The sequence below is a fragment of the Ranitomeya imitator genome, chromosome 10, assembly GCF_032444005.1.
Source record: "Ranitomeya imitator isolate aRanImi1 chromosome 10, aRanImi1.pri, whole genome shotgun sequence".
Classification (NCBI taxonomy): Eukaryota; Metazoa; Chordata; class Amphibia; order Anura; family Dendrobatidae; genus Ranitomeya; species Ranitomeya imitator.
Window position 1 is genome coordinate 39,808,541 of NC_091291.1, and position 20,625 is coordinate 39,829,165.

Consider the following 20,625-nt stretch of genomic DNA (forward strand, 5'->3'; position numbering starts at 1 on the left):
ATCTGTATCTATATATATATATATATATATATATATATATAGATATAGATATATAGATATAGATATATCTCTCTCTATATATATATATATCTATCTATATATATATATATATATATATATATACAGGCCTCATTCAGAGGTCTGTCTCCAACACAGATTATAATGGGTGAGTGTGTTCTATGATGCTGGTCATTTGTCCGTATGCACACAAAAAAACAACTATATATATTTAATAATAATTAGAATGTTACAGATCAAAATGACCCATACAGGTCAATAGGTCTGTGAAAGCCATGGAGAGCACACGGGTGGGCATCCGTGTACAGTCCCGTGTGATGTCTGATTAACATTGGAATTTATTTTTTCATCTGTGAAAAATTGCTACATTGAAGGTAAGAACTGACCCACTGATGAAATTCTGATCCACAACATCCTTGTTTTTACATACAAGAAAATCAAGCACGTCTGAATGGAGAATAAGGCCGCGTTCACATGTTCAGTATTTGGTCAGTATTACATCAGTATTTGTAAGCCAAAGCCAGGCGTGGGTGATAAATGCAGAAGAAGTGACGTGTTTCTATCATGCTTTTCCTCTGTGTGAACAGTCACAGTCACGGAATCTGTAAAGAAACTTTTTTTTTTGCTCCATGAAGTGAACTCACATCTTTGTCCCCTTTCTTTTTCCGCGTTTGTACCGACAAAGACTCCACCTCGCTTTCGAACTGATCCACGCCCATGTTCAAGGTGTCTATCGTATTCTGTGAAGGACAGAAAATAAAATGCTGCTTCAGACTTTAACCACTCGCCTATTCTATAGCTGATTTTTACATCATATATTCTGTCTGAAGGATATATACTCAAACTATGGATCCAGAGTCATCATTTGTGTTTTATTTATTTTTTTTAAGTCACCTTTCATTTACATTTTTTGTGCCATATTCTTCAAAATGGCAAAAACAGGATTTTTGGTTGCTTACCGTAAAATCTGTTTCTTGAAGCCTCCATTGGGGGACACAGGAACGATGGGTGTATGCTGCTGCCACTAGGAGGCTGACACTATGCAAATAACAAAATTAGCTCCTCCTCTGCAGTGTACACCCCACCGACTGGCATTAAACTCTTCAGTTAGTGAGAAAGCAGTAGGAGAAAGAACAAGGTTGAAAAACCATAACCACAAACTTGAGAACTGTAAACGTGAGAACAGTCAGAGAACATATAACAAAAACATTGGGAGGGTGCTGTGTCCCCCAATGGAGGCTTCAAGAAACAGATTTTACGGTAAGCAACCAAAAATCCTGTTTTCTTTATCGCCTCTCATTGGGGGACACAGGAACCATGGGACGTCCCAAAGCAGTCCCAAGGGCGGGAAAAACAGACTTCCATCAGGTCAGAGGACTCACCACTGCCGCCTGCAGGATCCTTCTGCCTAGGCTGGCGTCCGCCGATGCGTAGGTATGGACCTTGTAAAATTTGGCGAACGTGTGGATGGAAGACCAAGTTGCCGCTTTGCACAGCTGTAGGGCGGAAGCCCTGTGGTGCACCGCCCAGGAGGCGCCGACTGCCCGGGTAGAGTGAGCCTTAATCCCAGGAGGAGGCACTCTGTTCTTGACCCGGTAAGCCTCCAAGATTGCCATTCTGATCCATCGAGCAATAGTCGCTTTAGAAGCCGGCTGGCCTCTGCGCGTGCCATCAGGAATGACGAAAAAGGAATCCGTCTTCCGGAAAGTGGACGTTCTGTCCAGATAGATCCTCACAGCCCTGACAAGATCCAGCTTGTTCAATGATTGCTCCAGAGGATGAGTCGGAGCTGGACAAAAGGAAGGTAGAACGATGTCCTCGTTGAGGTGGAAGGTGGAAACCACCTTAGGAAGAAAAGAAGGTGGGGGTCGGAAGACCACCTTGTCCTGGTGAATGACCAAAAATGGAGGGCGGCAAGACAGGGCCGCCAGCTCGGAAACGCGGCGAATGGACGTGATGGCCACAAGAAAGGCTACCTTCCATGATAAAACTGATAGAGGAATCTCCCTAAGAGGTTCAAAGGGAGAAACCTTCAGAACGTCCAGTACCAGGTTTAGGTCCCATGCCTCCACAGGGGCCCTGTACGGCGGGACGGCGTGGGCTACCCCCTGAAAGAAGGTCTTAACCTGTGGCCGAGAGGCCAAGGTCTTCTGAAAGAGGATGGAAAGCGCAGAGACCTGACCCTTCAGAGAACTAAGAGCCAGGCCCGAATCCAGTCCTGCCTGAAGGAAGGCCAAAAGAGAAGGCAGGGAAAAAACCATAGGCGGAACGCGGTTGGACTCGCACCAACGGAAGTAGGCCTTCCAGGTGCGGTAGTAGATCCTGGAAGACGAAGGCTTCCGAGCCTGAATCATGGTGTGAATCACCCGGTCTGAAAGGCCAGACGCTCTCAGAACCGCGGTCTCAACAGCCACGCCGTTAAACTGAGCGACCGAGAATTCGGGTGGCAGATCGGACCCTGGGACAGCAGATCGGGCCTGTCTGGAAGGCGCCAGGGAGCGTCCGCGAGAAGGTTGACGAGCTCCGCGAACCAAGCTCTCCTGGGCCAATCCGGGGCGATCAGGATGACCGGCACCCCTTCCGCTTTGATCTTCAACAGTTTGGGAAGTAATGGAAGGGGTGGGAACAGGTAGGGCAACTCGAACTGTCACCAAGGAATGGCCAGAGCATCGACGCCCACTGCGAGAGGATCGCGGGACCTGGAGACGAACTGCGGAACCTTCCTGTTGACTCGGGATGCCGTGAGATCCACATCCGGAGTTCCCCATCGAAGACAAATCTGATGGAAGACCTCCGGATGTAAGGACCATTCCCCTGCCGCGAGGCCCTCGCGGCTGAGGAAGTCGGCGGCCCAGTTTTCCACACCGGGGATATGCACCGCGGATATCACCGGAACCGTTGCCTCTGCCCAAAGGAGGATCTTGGATACCTCGGCAAGGGCCAAGGAGCTCCGAGTCCCCCCCTGATGGTTGACATATGCCACAGCCGTGGCGTTGTCCGTCTGGATCCGGACTGGAAGGCCCCTGAGAATCCTTTCCCAGTGGCGGAGGGACAGGAAGATGGCCCGAATTTCGAGGACGTTGATCGGCAGAGATGACTCCTACAGCCACCAGCGGCCCTGGACCGTCAGGTGGCGAAAAACCGCACCCCAGCCGAGCAGGCTGGCGTCCGTTGTCACCACCTGCCAGTGAACTGGAAGGAAGGACCTGCCCTGGGAGATGAGAGGTGACGTCAGCCACCAGTTGAGAGACCGCCTGACCCGAAAGGAGAGTTTGATTGGTCGATCCAGGGAGAAGACCGACCTGTCCCACTGAGACAGAATGGCTTGCTGAAGGGGTCGCGAATGGAATTGGGCGAAGGGAATCGCTTCCAATGTAGCTACCATCCTCCCCAGAACCTTCATGGCCGAACGGAGGGAGGGAGGTCGAGGACCCTGGAGCAAGCGTATGTCCCGACAGAGAGTGGATCTCTTGTCTGTGGGAAGGAAGACTCTGCTTTGACGAGTATCGAAAAGCATGCCCAGAAAGATGATGCGCTGAGAAGGAATAAGGCAGGACTTCTTCCGGTTTACCAGCCACCCGAAACGGGCTAAGGTGTCGAGAACAATGGACAGGCTTTCGTGGGCCTGAGCGAAGGACGGAGCCTTGATGAGGATGTCGCCGAGATATGGAAATAGGACCAGGCCTCTGACTCTCAAGATGGCCATCAGTGCCGCCATGATCTTCGTAAACACCCTTGGCGCGGTTGCGAGACCGAACGGCAGGGCGACGAACTGAAAATGATCTCGTTGCACTGCAAAGCGCAGGAAACGGTGATGTCCGGGAAATATCGGGACATGGAGGTAGGCGTCCTGGATATCTATTGAGCATAGAAACTCCTGAGCCTCCATGGAAGCAATTACTGAACGAAGGGATTCCATCCTGAAGTGTCTCAGGCGAACTCTCCTGTTCAGCAATTTGAGGTCCAGAATGGGGCGAACTTTGCCGTCTTATTTCGGTACCACAAAAAGATTCGAGTAGAAACCCGTGAAGCGTTCCTTTTCTGGGACAGGAACGATTACCCCGGATTTGAGCAGAGAAGCGATGGCTGAGAAGAAGCCCGGAACTAGAGCGGGGTCTCTTGGAGGACGGGATTGGAAGAAACGATCCCGAGGTCGGGAAGCGAACTCTATTTTGTATCCCGAGGATACAACTTCCCTGACCCATGCGTCCTCTACTGCGGAAATCCAGACGTCCCTGAAAAGGAGAAGACGGCCGCCCAATCTGGGAGTTGGGCTGGAGTCTTGCCGAGAGTCATGCCGAGGTGGATCTTCCAGTCCTGGGCCTGGAGGATCTACCCTGGGAGAAACGAGGACGCCAGGACGGAGTGGGCCTAAAGGACACCGCCTTCTTCTCTTGACGTGCCTGTGGCCTCTGTTGCTGCTGGGAAAAGGAGTTTGACGCAGCGAAGCGACGAAAAGGCCGAAAAGAACGAAACTGTCGTCTAGGAGGAGGGCGACGAGGCTTAGCCTGGGGGAGAAGAGAACTTGTACCCCCGGTGGCGTCCTTAATTATTTGGTCCAGCTGGGAACCAAAGAGGCGAGAGCCCTGGAAGGGCAGACTAGTGAGGGACTTTTTGGAGGACAAGTCCGCCTGCCAGGCCTTGAGCCAAACGGTCCGGCGGATGGCAACGGCATTGCTGGAAGCTTGAGCCGCACAAGACGCGGCATCCAGGGAGGCGGAAACCAGGTATTCACCAGCATGGGAAATCTGGTTGGCAAGTTCCGCTAATTGCGCGGGAGGCGCTCCATCCAGGATACCCCGCCGAAGATCCTTGGCCCATTTTGAGATGGATTTTGAAGCCCAAGTGGACGCAAAAGCTGGACATAGAGCCGCTGAAGCCGCTTCGAAAGCAGATTTCGCGAAGGATTCTATAACTCTGTCGTTAGAATCCTTCAGAGATGCTCCGCCGGACAGAGGAAGCACCGTGTTGGTGGACAGCCTGGAAACAGGGGGGTCCACCGAGGGAGATGCCGTCCAATTGGCGGTAAGTTCTGGAGAAAAAGGATATAACACACCCAGGCGTTTTCCCCTCTGAAAACGCCTAGTGGGGTTCTCTCTCTCTCTGGACACGATTTCCTCGAATTCAGGATGAGGAGCAAAAAATTTTGAAGGTGGTTTGGCCCGTCTGAACGAAACCACCTGATCTGCGGGTTCCGTAGAGGGATCCTTGATGCCACATGTTTGGTTTATTGCCCCAATGAGGTTCTGGACTGTCTCACTCATGGTGGCAATTTGGTTAGGATCCAGCTCCGAAGTATCCTCCGAAGGCGCATCAGATAATGCCTCGCCTGACTCAGGGGAGGAGGATCGGTGGGACACCAACCGCGGGGGAGGGCCGAGCGGCGAGATGGAGCGCGAAGAGGACTCAGACCGACGTTCCTGTCTGGACCTTTTGTGGCTAATCAAGGAGGGCTCGGGCGGCGGTTCCTGCGACCCGCTGGCCACTGCAGGGGTCTGCAGGGGTAACCGATCCAGCGCGGACACTAGGGTTTGAGATACCCGTGTTAAATCGGCCACCGATTGTGACAGAGGCGGCCCAGCCTGGGATGGGGGGATCACTCTCGGGCGGAACAGCCGGGGGATCCTGGGCGGTGGGAACAATCGGGTTGCTGCAGGACTGACACAGCGGGGAGGACTGACCTGAGGGAAGTTTGCTGTTACAGGACGAACATGCAAAGTACGTGACTAAGGCAGAAGATGAAGAGGTAGGGGGACGAGAGCGGCCCCCTTTAGAGGTAGACATTTTTAGGGACCCTGAAGATGCCAGTGGGTTAGGGGACAGTGGGCAGAGGGGGGTGTCAGTCTGCAGTGCAGCTACTCACGGACCCGGTCCTGGAAGATGTCCCACTTGTCCTCTGTGGAGAACTTCCCTGAGGTGCTGATTCTGCGATGCTGAGCCACAGAAGATGCGAGTGAAGGAGCGTGGCGCGCTGCGTGAGGCACTGCGAGGGCAGCTGCTGCGAGAAGCCGAGGGACCCACGAGGAAGGGGGTGGAGCCAGACGCAGAGGCGCCGGTGGGCAGGGCGCAGTATGTCGGGCGGGAAAAAAGCCCGCCCGCAGAACCGGAAGTGAGGAGCCGAGAAACCGGAAGTAGGCCCCGGCCTAAGCCGGGACCTAAAATAGAGACCGGCGCCGCCGGAGAAGGGAACCGCGGCGCCGGAGCAGTGTGCCGCAGGGACTGAGAAGAGCGGCAGCCTGCCAAGGCTGTCCGGGAAAACGGAACTGGCGGGGTCGCGGCGCCAGAAGTAGGCCCTGGCAGAAGCCGGGACCTAAATTAGAGGCCGGCGCCGCCGGAAATTCGCGGAGAATCGCGGCGCTGGAGCGCCGTCGGAAAATCGCAGCGCCGGAGAATCGCGGAGCCGGAGCGCCGCCGGAGAATCGCGGCGTCGGAGCGTCGCAGAAAGTAAGTGGCACGGCATCCTGCCAAGGACGCCGTGCAGACACAGGACGCATTGTGGCCCCCGAGCAGAGAGACCGCAGGGGGAAGCGGCGCGGCAGCCTGCTAGGCTGTGACTCTGTAAGGGGCTGTGCGGCTGCAGACTGCGGCCGCTAAGGAAGAAGAGCTTATGGCTGTCCCTGGGATCCCTCTAAAATAAACGCCATGAGGGAGGACAGGGGGACATCTGGGAATACTCACCTAAACATCCCACGCCGTTACTAACCTGAGGGTAATGAGACGTCCACGGAGCTGTGATGGACGTCCTCGTCTCCTCCAACCGACAGGCTCTGGTAGGCGAGTTGGTGGGGGACGGAGCCAGGACCGGACTTCTGAGCACGCTCCTGTGCTAGGATCTTGGTCCTGGAGAGGGATCTATGAGGATACGGGGTGGCAGTACACGCCGTACTCATAGTTCGCATTGTCGGAATACAGGTGTGACTGCTCACCCTGTATCCCTCCGGAAAAAACCTGAAAAGAAACGACGCACATTGAGGTAGATAAGGGTCTAATGAAAGACCCGTGTCCACCTCCTACTGACACTAAGCTAAACTGAAGAGTTTAATGCCAGTCGGTGGGGTGTACACTGCAGAGGAGGAGCTAATTTTGTTATTTGCATAGTGTCAGCCTCCTAGTGGCAGCAGCATACACCCATGGTTCCTGTGTCCCCCAATGAGAGGCGATAAAGAAACGTGGTTCATGAATTGTGCACAATATGAAACAAGGCTTGTTATTTCTGTATTGAACCCTTTTTCTTGCTACTATGCAGATCAAAGAGTTTCATGTTCTGCTAAAATAAAGCAGAATTTGAGCAAAAATTTCAGATGTACATTTCTCATGTACAGCACCATGGAATTAATGGTGCTAAATAATTATAATGTACAGTAAAATCATGCCAAAAAGGGGACTGGAGAATATTTGTGTAAAAATGTTATGACTTTCTAAAAAGTTGCAATTGATTAATCAGCCGAAGACATTTGCTTTTTGGGCAGGTTTGGGGTTTTCAAATAACAGTAGGATGAGAAAAGAATCCTCATTAAAGAGGTTTTCCCATCTCTAATGTCCTATCCAAATATGTAATAGGTGTAATAATAATAATATTAGCAAATACCCCCAATTAGAAATGTAGTTTAGTTCTTCCGATTCACTGTTTCTTACCCCATGTGCATTACAGTAGTTTAATTATCCATGGTTGTGACCACTCATTCTGACAGTTGTTAGTGGTCATAATCATGGATACCTAAGCTACTGCAATGCCCTTAACATTGGGTAAGCGACGTAGCTAAATTAGAAGAACTATAGTAACATTTCTAATAGGAAGTATTTGCTAATATTATTATTACACCAACTACATATTGGGATAGGATCTTGGGAAATGGGAACGTCCCTTTAAGTTTATATGTTATCGCAAACCCATCGCACGCTATTAAAAGTGATAAAAAGCATGGCCAGCAATGCGCATGAGCAATATCAGGAATAGTGGTAATAAAAAAAAAATCATGTCATAAGTCACATTTGCATAAATATTTTACCATGCTCCTCCTTTAAGGGTCCAAGAAAACAAGTTTTAGATTGCTAGTTGAATCCGGGATACATAAGGGTATGTGTCCACGTACAGGATTGCTTCAGGATTTGGTCGGGATTTTATGCAGGTAAAATCTGCACCTGAGGTCACCTGCGTTGTCCTTCCGTTGTTTGAGCATTGTAAGGACATGTTGCGTTCTGAAAAGACGCGCCGCATGTCCGTTTCCGCGAGTCTGCCACATGCGTCTTTTAATGCATAGTGGAGATGGGATTTCATGAAATCCCCTCCACTATGCTGTAACATCCGGACGCTGCGTGTTTGACGCTGCGGCTCTACGCAGCGTCAAACACGCGTTTCCTGAACGTGGAAACATACCCTTAAAATGTGAATGGTTGTTTGAAAGATCTCAGAATGTATCATCTTGTTGTAATATGATTTGCATAAACTATTCTCAAGGAAAGGCGTTCATGTTCACACAAATCTATTGAGCCACATTACTGACTTTTTTTTCCTTAATGATGGCAATCAAGGCACGGCGCATCGGAGCCAATTGGGATATGGCGCTGTACGACAACTCCACATACAGAAGCTTTGGATGGCGCCATAGCGGGTCCATCACCACCCTGCAGAATCTTACCGTTAACCACTGTCCAACGTCCTCTTTCTCCTTCTGAGCTGGGTCAACCTTCTGTGCAAGGCCAAGACCTTCCTTAGAGTATGCTTTCGTCTTTGTTTCACGTTCTACCACTTTGAACCTCTCCATTTGCTATAAATAAGAAGAGCGCCCATATCAGCCACGTAACACAGTAATGAGGAATTTCAGAGCCTTTCAGGTTTTAGGGTAAGTTCACACAGGGCGTTTTTGCTGCATTTTTTTTCTGCAGCAAAACCTGATCATCTTGACAGGAAAGAAGCTGCGCCAAAAACGCAGGTTTAGGTGCATTTTTTGGTGCGTTTTTTTTTCTCTTTGTGCATGCCAATAAAGTTGAGTGCACGCAGAGAAAAAAAAACACAACTTCCTGTAGATAGATAGAATGAATGGATAGATTGATAGAATAGATAATAGAATGATAGAATAGATACATTACCTGCAGTATCCTCTTCCTCGGCATTTTCCCACAGTGTAGAGGTTACCTCCGGTCAGGCTGTGAGGGAGCGCAGGCTCGGCGATGTCACTGCTCGTGACTGAGCCTGCGCCCGCTGCGTCTCATTCATTCCCCAGTAGCTTACAGCCGGGAGCGGTCGCATTAGCAGCGGTCGCATTAGCAGCGCTCCCGGTTGTAAGCTTTATCTCCCCCAGATACTGCATGGGACACTCGTTATATTGGACTTCGACGGATCAGGGAGTATACTTTATTTTATTTTTATTTCAGAAGATCGATAGCTTCGCTTTGGAATGGCAGAACAATAAAAAGATTGCAAAACTGTGTAGTGTTTTATTTAATTAAAAGACTTTTTTTGCATGTGTGTTTATTTAACCCTTTAACTACTATAGGATTAGTAATGGATAGGTGTCTTATTGACACCTCTCCATTACTAAGCTGGCTTATTGTCACCTTACAATAGTAAGGTGACATTAACCCCTTATTACCCAGCTTGCCACCACTACAGGGCAGTGGGAAAAGCTGGGCAAAGCGCCAGAATTGGCGCATTTAATAGATGCGCCTTGGGGGACACAGAACCATGGGTGTTATGCTGCTGTCACTAGGAGGCTGACACTAAGTTGAGACAAAAAAAGTTTGCTCCTCCCCTGCAATATACACCCTCATGCTGGCTTCCAGAGACCCAGTTCAGTGTAAAAGCAGTAGGAGATCATTAACAACATCCTACATAATAGTAGAGTACAACATATCAGAGTAAGTCAAGAACCAAAAAGGTAACGAGCCATAAGGCTAACGGGGTGGGTGCTGTGTCCCCCAATGAGTGGCTCGGAGAAAAGGATTTTACGGTGAGTACACAAAAAATCCCTATTTCTCCTTCGCCACATTGGGGGACACAGAACCATGGGATGTCCCAAAGCAGTCCCTGGGTGGGGAACAATACAACCAAATAACTCCGTGTACCAACTGACTATAAATGCGCAACGGCCGCCTGCAGAATACGTCTGCCAAGGGCCGCATCCGCAGAAGATTGAGTGTGAACCTTGTAGTGCTTCGTGAAAGTATGCAGGCTGGACCATGTAGCGGCCTTGCAAACCTGCTCTTCCGACACCTGGTGCCAAATGGCCCAGGAAGCACCCACCGACCGAGTTGACTGTGCCCTAATCTCTGCCCCTGACCCGATAAGATTCTTGAATAGCTGATCGGATCCATCTGGCTATCGTGGCTTTAGAAGTGGCTAAACCCTTTCTGTGACCCTCCGGGAGCACAAAGAGGGAATCCGATTTGCGGAAGGGGGCAGTCCTAGAAATGTACCTCCTGAGGGCCCTTACCACGTCCAAGGTGTGAAGCGCCTTTTCAACCCTATGTCTTGGCTGTGGGCGGAAGGAGGGAAGAACGATATCTTCATTAAGGTGGAAGGATGAAACCAGCTTGGGAAGAAAAGACGGAGATGGACGTAGGACTACTTTGTCCTGGTGGAAGGAAAGGAAGGGCGCCCGGCAGGACAGTGCGGCCAACTCTGAGACTCGCCTGATAGAGGCTACTGCCACAAGGAAGGTGACCTTCCAGGAGAGAACAATCAGCAAAACATCCTGCAGATGTTCAAAAGGGGACTCCTGAAGAACACTCAGGACCAAATTGAGATCCCAAGTCTCTAACAGCATTCTATAGGGGGTTACTACGTGGGAGACCCCATGAACAAAAGTCCTGACTTGCAATCTTACGTTTGAACAACACGGATAATGCCGAGATCTGACCCTTGAGGGAACTGAGCGCCAGAATCCAAGCCGGACTGGAGAAATTCCAGAATGGAGGGAATTGAAAAAATAAGAGGAGGAAGACCACGGAGCCTGCACCATGAGAAGGCGGCTTTCCAGGTGCAGTGATGGATGCGAGCGGAAGACGTCTTGCAAGCGCTAATCATGGTGGCAATGACTTGCTGGGAGAAACCAGCTTCAGTTAGGATCCAGGTTTCAACAGCCAAGCCGTTAAATGTAGGGCCCCTGAGCTCTGGTGGTAGATCGGCCCTTGGCGAAGCAGATCTGAGCGGTCTGGTAACCGCCAGGGAACGTCAGATACAAGTTGAATGAGCTCCGCGTACCACGCGCGACGAGGTCAATCCGGGGCGACTAGGATCAAAGGAACCCTCTCCATCTTGATTTTCCGGATTACCTTCGGTAGTAAAGGAAGCGGAGGAAACACGTACGGGAAGTGGAACCGATGCCATGGGGATATCAGTGCGTCCATCCCGATGGCCTGGGGATCCCGAGAACGTGCTATGAAGTTGGGAACTTTTGCGTTCAGTCTGGACGCCATCAGATCCACGTCCGGAGTCCCCCAGCGAAGGCAAATCTGCTGGAAGACCTCCGGGTAGAGTTCCCACTCCCCGATGCGAGACCCTGACGGCTGAGAAAGTCTGCCGACCAGTTCTCGACGCCTGGAATGTGCACTGCAGAGATGGTGGAGCGGTTGTTCTCGGCCCAACGGAGAATGTGGGAGACCTCCCACATCGCCGCCCTGCTGCGGGTCCCCCCCCTGATGGTTTATGTACGCCACAGCTGTGACATTGATTGAATTCGAATTGGGTGACCCACGAGGAGGGAGTGGAAACGTCTCAGGGCAAATCTGATCGCTCGAATCTCCAAAATGTTTATCGGAAGTCTTGACTCCCGAATGGTCCAACGCCCTTGGGCAGTGTGGTGGTGAAATACCACTTCCCAACCGAGGAGGCTGGCGTCGGTAGTCAACACCAGCCAGTGAGTTGGGAGAAAGGATCTCCTCTGGCTGAGGGATGATTCCAAAGTCCACCATTTGAGCGCTTGCCTGATTCACGAGGGCAGAGGACACGGCCGATCGAGGGATAAGGGACTCCTGTCCCAGTTGTCCAGCAGAGCCTGTTGTAAGGGGCGGAGATGCAGTTGGGTGAAGGGAATCGCTTCCATTGCGGCCACCATTTTCCCCAGGATCCCCATGGCAAACTGAATGGAATGAGGAAAGGGACTACAAAGCGTCCGGGTTCCCTGCGGAAGCGCTTGGGCCTTGGACCGAGGAAGCAGGACCAGCCCCTTGGACGTGTCCAGGATCATGCCTAGGAAGGAGATCCGTCGGGCTGGAACAGGGGAGGACTTGTCCAAGTTGATCAGCCAAGGCGTGAAAGAGTATCCAAGGTAATGCGGACGCTTGCTTCGCAGGCATGATAGACGACCTCCTGATCAAAGGTCAGTCCTAAGTATGGCAACACGACCACTCCTCGGGAGTGAAGAATGGCCATGACCGCCGCCATGACCTTTGTGAATACCCTGGGCGCGGTGGTAAGGCCGAAGGGTAAGGCCGTGAATTGAAAATGGTCCTCCTGGATGGCAAAACGCAGGAACCTTTGATGTGGCGGGAAAACTGGGATGTGGAGATAAGCATCTTTGATGTCTATTGATGCTAGAAACTCTCCTCTCTCCAATGAGGAGATGACTGACCGGAGGGATTCCATCCGGAAGTGCCGGACCATTACATACTTATTTAGTAGCTTTAGATCCAAAATAGGGCGCACCGTTCCGTCCTTTTTTGGAATGACAAAGAGGTATGAGTAAAAAACCTCTGAATCTCTCTCGTTCTGGAACCAAAACAATGACCCCGTTTTGGCGGATTCGATGGCGCGGTGAAGTGCGCGAGACTGAGCTCCTGAACTTGGGAGACGAGAGGGAAAAAACGTGCCGGAGGGGAGGCGGAGAATTCTATTTTGTAACCAGAAGACACCAGGTCTCTGACCCATTCGTCGTGGATGACGGAAAGCCAGACATGTTGAAAGAGAAGCAGGCGTCCGCCTACATTAGTGGTGTCGACCGGAAGACTCCCTGAGTAATTGTGAAGGAAATCTGGAGGGCCTGGATCCCCTGGTTCTGGGTTGCCTAGGCTTACCTCGCCAGGACTGATTCAGCCTGTATGAGGGCTGAGAGTCTCTGTCTGTACGTGGTGATCATTCTGATCTGGACGAGGCTCTGGAGGGGGACCAGAATGGGCCACTGTGAAAGGGCCAAAAGCGAAAATGTTGCTGATGCTGAAAGGCAGGTTTAGGCCTGTACTGCGGGAGGAATTTACTTTTCTCTCCTGTAGCATCTGAAATAAGCTGGTCTAATTTTTCTCCAGACATCCGCTCTGAAAAGGTAGAGAAATCAGAGACTTTTTAGTAGAGGAATGCGTGCCTCTCTCTAAGCCATAGTGCTCTCCTAATGGTGACGGCGTTTGAGGCAGCAATTGCTGCAGTTTGCTGCGTCTAAAGACGCGTACATCACATAGTCTCCAGCCACAGCGATTTGTTTGGCGAGATCCGCCGCCTCAGACGCAAGAGCGCGGTCCTGAATGGATTTTGCAAGGGCATCTGCCCAGAAAACCATTGCTTTTGCGACCCATGCCGCAGCGAAGGAAGGGGATAGAGAGGAACCTGAGGCTTCATATACTGAGCGAGCCAGGGAATCTATCTGGCGTTTTGTGGGATTTTTAAGCCCCATCAGGTACAGATAAAAGCGTTTTGGTAGCCAAACGTGATACCGGAGGATCTACTAGTGGAGGTTCCGTCTAATCTTTGACAAGATCTGTGGAAAAGGGATACTTCGATTCCAGGGACTTTTTACCTGTAAAGCGCTTATCCGGTCACTCCCTGTGTCGCCGGACTATATATAAAAAATCCGGATGAGAGGCGAACACATCTTATGGGATCGCTTGGTTCTTGTAAAAGATACCGCATGAACCAGAGCCGAATTAGGGTCATCATCAACCTTTAGCGTATGATTGACAGCTTCAATGAGGGAATCCACAGTCGATTGAAACTCTGGAGAATCTGGGTCCAAGGACTCATACTCAGTCATGATCGCTGCGAACCCCTGCAGAGGGTGAGCGAGAAGTGGAGCTACTAGAGGCTGAATGGCCTGGTGAATGCTCAGGAGAGGTAGTGTGGATCCGTTTCTTGGATGTCCGTACCTCTTTTCAGGTGAGAGCGGCCCCTGCCGGCCGATGATTCCCCAGTAAGGGAGGGGTCTCTTAACCCAGGTAAACGAGTGCCCGGCTCCCCAGAGGGGTCATGAAGGGATTCAATTGCTTTGGACAGCGAAGCCATAGATTATGACAGTGACGTGGCCCACTCAGGGGGGTTAGATACACTGGGGTCGGTAGCGGCGGTGGGCTCCTGGGCACATTGGGCATCACAGGCTGAGCAGAGAGGGGAGCTTTGAGGAAGAGAAGCCTGGCAGGTGGTAGACGCAGTGAAAAAGGTGGTATGTACCTTTGTAGCCTTTTTAGCCTTTGACTGCGACATGATGTACCCCAATATAAGCAAAAACGCTGCTAGTGGAAGCGATGAGAGGTAAAGCTGCAGGGAAGCACCTAGTGCAGTCTCCTTACCCAGGTCCTGTGTCCCGCAATCAGATGAGGCGGCGCGCTGAGTAGGGGAGAAGACCGGCATCCAGGGCTGCTGACACGTGCAGAAAAAAGGGCGGCCGGAGCAGAGCGGTGCTGTGCAGGGAAGATGGCTGCCGAGATTTGGGAGATACTCTCGCATAGAGCGAGAAGCGCCAGGTTTGTGGGCGAAGCCGTTGGAATGATGCGAGCGGTGGGCAGGGCCTATCGGGATGCGGCCTACACTAGGCCGAAGCCGGGGACTAAATTTATGGCTTCGGCTGGCGCGCACCCGCAGACCGCAGGGAAAGATGCCGCGGAGCCCTGTGGGGACCCTGCCGCTATGGAGCCCTCCTATGAAAAACGACCCTTCCCGGTGCACTTACCCCGATGTGAAGGGGATGGCAGATGCTGCAGGACAGAGCTGTGCCCGGGGTAGTTAGGATGGTGCAGGGTTGGGGGAGCCTCCATCCACCATCCCCTTAAAAGGGGGGTGGAGAGGAACCATCCGCCTCCTTCCATCATCCGCTTTTTTCAGTGGCGATGCAGTGGGGGCTGCACGGACGCCACGATGGAGAGTGCCTCTGAACATCCGAGGGTATAACCTGGTGGGCAGAGCAAAATGTCCGGCAATAGGCCTGGCTGCAGAAGAGGATACGTGGAGGTTACACTCCATGTGCTCGTCTGTTAAGGGAGGGGGGGGGAGATGATCGGTGCCCTTGAAGGGGCCCGTCGCCCCTAGAATTAGCCCAGGCAGTGGCATCCCACATCGCAGGAGAGGATACGGAGAGGCGACACTCTCCGTGATCGCCTGTTGTTGGTTCGGGGAGATCGGAGCCTTGAAAGGTTCTGTTGCCCCTTCATCCAGTAAAAAAGTTAAATAGTAGAAAATCCAAAAAATAAGAAAAAAGTTCTGGTCTGAATAGCAGACCCTGTGTGCCTCTTACGGACACTAAGCTTGAACTGGGTCTCTGGAAGCCAGCACGAGGGTGTATACTGCAGGAGAGGAGCGAACTTTTTTTGTCTCAACTTAGTGTCAGCCTCCTAGTGACAGCAGCATAACACCCATGGTTCTGTGTCCCCAATGTGGCGAAGGAGAAATGGGGGGACCCATGCAGTTTTATAAATTATTTAAATATATATATATTTTTTTTAAAAAGCGTGAGGACCCCTCTATTCTTGATAACTAGCCTTGCTGAAGCTCACAGATGGGAATTGCAGCCCCCAGCTGTGAGTTTTGTCCGGCTGGCTATCAAAGTTAGGCTACGTTCACATTAGCATTTTGCGGGGCTGCGTCAGGCGCAGCCGCGGCGACGCATGACGCTTGCGCTCCTATATTTAACATGGGGGTGCATGGACATGCGTTGTCTTGCGTTTTGTGAGGCATGGGTCTTTTTTGGCGCAAGCATCAGGGCGCAGAGGACGCAGCAAGTTGCATTTTTTTGCGTCCAAAATCATGCCAAAAAAGGACGCATGCGTCACAAAATGATGCGTTTTGCATGCGTTCTTGTTTGCGTTGTGCGTTGCATCGCCGACGCAGCACCGCACAACGCAAATGTGAACGTAGCCTTATAGGGGGACCCACGCAGTTTTTTTTTTTAATTTATAGCGCAGGAGCGGAAGATAAATACTCCCATCCGCTGCTCCTGCTCTCACTGTAATTAGTGGCAGTAAGTGTCAGATGATGGGATCAGTAGTACCATCAGCTGACACTAGTGATCGGAGGTGAAGTTTATACCTCCGATCACAGGATTTCCCCGCCGATCAGAAGCGGTGTTTGCCGTGCTGTCATGCATATGACTGTGTCAGACACTGTAATGTCGGACCCCCCCCATTCAAGTGAATGGGGATCGGGTCCGCTCTGCTGGATGACAGACCGTATGGACACATCATGTAGCCTGCCATCTAGATGTAGCAGAGCCGAGCGTGACATCACATCCGGCTGTCCTCGACTTTTCTGCAGCAAATACGCTTAAAGAAAAGTCAACCTGCGTATTTGAAGATTTTTTCACCATCCATTCAAGTCAATGGGTGAAAAACGCTGGAAAAACGCTGAAAGAAGTGACATGCTCTATGTCAAAAAAAAAGCAGCAAGGCACAAAATAGCTGAAAATTAGCATAAAAAAGGAGCAAAAACACCCTGTGTGAACTTACCCTTAAGGTACCTTCACACATAACGATATTGTTAACGATATCGTTGCTATTTGTGACGTAGCAACGATATCGTTAATGAAATCGTTATGTGTGACAGCGACCAACGATCAGGCCCCTGCTGGGAGATCGTTGGTCGCTGAATAAAGTCCAGAACTTTATTTCGTCGCTGGACTCCCTGCTGACATCGCTGGATCGGTGTGTGTGACACCGATCCAGCGATGTCTTCACTGGTAACCAGGGTAAACATCGGGTAACTAAGCGCAGGGCCGCGCTTAGTAACCCGATGTTTACCCTGGTTACCATGCTAAAAGTAAAAAAAAACAAACACTAGATACTTACCTACCGCTGTCTGTCCTCCAGCGCTGTGCTCTGCACTCCTCCTGTACTGGCTGTGAGCCGGAAAGCAGAGCGGTGACGTCACCGCTCTGCTTTCCGGCTCCCAGACAGTACAGGAGGAGAGCAGAGAAGCAGAGCGCAGCGCTGGAGGACAGACGGCTGTAGGTAAGTATCTAGTGTTTGTTTTTTTTTACTTTTAGCATGGTAACCAGGGTAAACATCGGGTTACTAAGCGCGGCCCTGCGCTTAGTTACCCGATGTTTACCCTGGTTACCGGCATCGTTGGTCGCTGGAGAGCGGTCTGTGTGACAGCTCTCCAGCGACCAAACAGCGACGCTGCAGCGATTCGGATCGTTGTCGGTATCGCTGCAGCGTCGCTAAATGTGAAGGGGCCTTTACTGTACCAGAAACAAAACGTTAACAACCCATTGGAGCTCTTGACGTGTCTACCTTAGTAAATGTGTGTATTGCTCATAAAGGAACAATTCTGACACATCCTATCTTAGAACTCTACATTGTGCTTCAGAATTGTTACTTTGTGGAAATATAAAACCTTATGAAAAGCTTTAAGATTACAATAAACTAAAAAAACAGACTGACATTGGGCAGCGGATTGACATGGGGTATGCCCAAACTTGTTCCGTCCAATTTGATAGAGGTAGTTTAAGATCCACGGCACACCCTTTGTGGAATATCTTTCAGAAAATGCAAATTTATTCAAATTACATACAAAGACGATCAAAGTAACACTGGATTAAATATGCCACACAGATAACTATGCGACACAGCTAACTGATGTTTCGACCCCTCCCGGGTCTTAATCATGGGTCACTTAATCCAGGTCTAGTGTAGGACTCAAGATTAAAGAAGTGAAATCCCTGAAATATCCAGGGGCCCAGAGAAGTTTCTGATCCTGAGAAATAATCGGCTGCCTGATGAGGCTTGGAAACCTTAGTGGCTAGCGTGTACGAGCGGCACTCCTGCGTCTTGTTGTGTGGTACCTTTGCATCTTGCTCTGTGGTACCTGTGAGGCAGGAGCGTCGCTCGTCCACGCTAGCCACTAAGGTTTACAAGCTTCATCAGGCAGCCTATTATTTCTCAGGATCAGAAACTTCTCTGGGCCCCTGGATATTACAGGGATTTCACTTCTTTAATCTTGAGTCCTACACTGCACCTGGATTAAGCGACCTATGATTAATTAAGACCCCGGAGGGGTCGAAACGTGAATATTTGTTTTGCAGCCAAGTTTTGAGCACCACTCCAGCATTTTTCTTTCTATTTTACCGCTGGAGTGGTGCTTCTAACCTAAGGTCTCTGACTCTACTCTCCTACTTGCATGTCGCCATCCTTCCCTTCTATCGCCGCCGCTCACGTCATTCTCCTGCAGTTTGTGACCTGCTGGCAGCTCCAGTGTTTGATGGAGTGTGCTGGAGGTCGCAATGCAATATGATTCTTTGACAGCCTCGTTCTGCTATGTCAGTAGACCCCCTAAATTTCACTATGGCGCAACATATCTTAAAATACGTCAAGAGGGTCACATAAGGCCTCGGACAGGTACAAATCTTAATTCACATCACCGCTTTTCTTTACCGTTTCTATTAATTTTCGATTTTCAATAAGCTGCCTCTTGTCTTTGATCTCGTTGGATGCCACCCACGTCTTTATTTGGTCCCGCAATCTCTGCAATAAAGGATTGAAACATCAGCAGTTTGTGATTTTGGAAAGGGGGTTTACAGTATGTAGGCAGCCATCTGACCAATACAGGGAAGCTCAAAGCTTTCACCTCGTATAAAAATCCCCCACAAAACTGACCATCAAATGTTTTTTCACACGCCACATGGCACACCTCCAGTGCTGAACAGGAAACGAGTGTAGCCTGCTACAAAATCTGCAGTCTACTCAGTGCAATAAACCAACCTGTAGCTTCTTGATCTCTTTCTTCAAGTCGGCTTCATACTTTTCCTTCTGATTGGCATTTGCAGCATTGTGTAACTATAAGAAAAAGAGAACAAAATTAAAATTCAACTTCCAAAAAGTTATCGAACCTGGAGTAAAAATTTCTAGGAGCTGCACAATAATGAGGTGACGTTTCAAATTTTTTACCCCAGAATTCTGGCGAAAACTGTTGATGACTCGAGGCCTGGGTGACTGATGCATTATTCCCAAATTTCCACTAGCAAAAATTATTCCACCATTTGCAATGGTGGCAGCGGCATGTGGGGAAAAGTCTAAACCGTGCCTCCCCTGCAAGGTGGAAACAGCACAGTTGTCATCGGAACTGGTCCATCACAAAGTAGAAAGTCAAGGTTCTCCCCCTACGACTCTGCCGTGCCCAGATTGGAGATGAAGACGGGACATCAATTCGGAGACAATGGCAGCATGACGGAGTGTATTAGGTACAGTCTGTACATTAGCAATGTATAGTCACATTTAATGTGCTAGGTGAAAGGTCAATTTTAGCTAACAGATTAATGGTTCGTTCACTTTTGGGAAGCTATTTTTTCCTTCACCTAAATATATGTATTTTTTGCTAAAAACAATTTTTTGCAATTGGTTTTTAATTAAAAACGTTGCACGGTTTTCCTTTCTATCGCCTCTGTGTTGCACGGTCTATTACTGGCTGCAGAATGAGTTAACTAAGGGCTCTTTCCACTTGCGAGATAAACGTCCGTGTCTCGCATGTGATAACCAAGCTCTGGCGCCGACACTTGGGAGCGGAGCGTGCGGCTCCATGTGTTGCTATGCAGCCGCACGCTCCTCTGGAGTGCCGGCGCCGCAGCTTGGTTTTCACATGCGAGACACGGACGTGTTTCCCGCAAATGGAAAAGAGCCCTAAGAATCCAACAGTAAGCTTGTTTTGATCATTTTTACTGTAGGGGCCCAAAGACTAATCTGTGTCAACGTGGTTCAATGTATTTTATATATATATATATATATATATATATATATATATTAAAAAAAATTTTTTTCAAGTTTTACATGGGGAGTTTTCATCTTAATATTTCGATATTTCCAGTATGCTGGCATTCACACGTCATTGTGTCGTGACCTACATTTTCTATGGTGGGACTGGAAAGTGTTTATTATATAACATTTAGTTACTGTAAAATGATCAGGATCAGGAGGTCTCCATTCCTGGTTGTTAGTGCAGATGTCAGTCAGAGCTGCTCTGCCGCTGTTGATGCGGTGGGGCCTCAACTGCTATGTACGACCAAATACCAGGGGCGTACATATACTGTGGAAATGGGTAAAAATGAAACTCCGGTAAGAAAACCATTTCCACTTGTACTTACATGACGTAGTTCAGTGCTTTTTTCGTTAAACACGACTCTACTTTACAGTGACATTAAAGTGAACCGGTCACCAAGTTTTCCCCATATAAAGTACGACCAGCACCTTTAAACCCTCTTACAGCATACTAGTATATATATCCCCAATCCACTCTGCAAGGAGTTTTTTGTGCCTTGCAGAGGGGATAGGAGACATGCAGAAAGCATTCTAGTAGGCTGCATATAATAACAGAAGGCTTAAAGGTGCTGGCTGTACCTTATAGTAGGAAAACCTGGTGACCGGTTCCCTTAATCATAACTGCCAGCTCTCCAATACATTATTACCATTTGTTATGCCCAT

At 49.9% G+C, this 20,625-nt stretch overlaps 1 protein-coding gene across 12 annotated transcripts in view; it reads right to left on the reverse strand.

The window, feature by feature from the left end:
• CNOT3 (CCR4-NOT transcription complex subunit 3) overlaps nt 1-20,625 on the reverse strand; it is a 67,449-nt gene that overhangs the window by 12,522 nt on the left and 34,302 nt on the right. For all 12 annotated transcript variants that reach the window (XM_069741315.1, XM_069741323.1, XM_069741324.1 and 9 more), the window contains 4 exons: nt 18,913-18,987; nt 18,586-18,675; nt 8,658-8,786; nt 663-758 (listed from right to left, as the gene is read on the reverse strand). In XM_069741315.1, the coding sequence (XP_069597416.1) occupies nt 663-758; nt 8,658-8,786; nt 18,586-18,675; nt 18,913-18,987 (390 nt within the window). The remainder of the gene's footprint in view (nt 1-662; nt 759-8,657; nt 8,787-18,585; nt 18,676-18,912; nt 18,988-20,625) is intronic.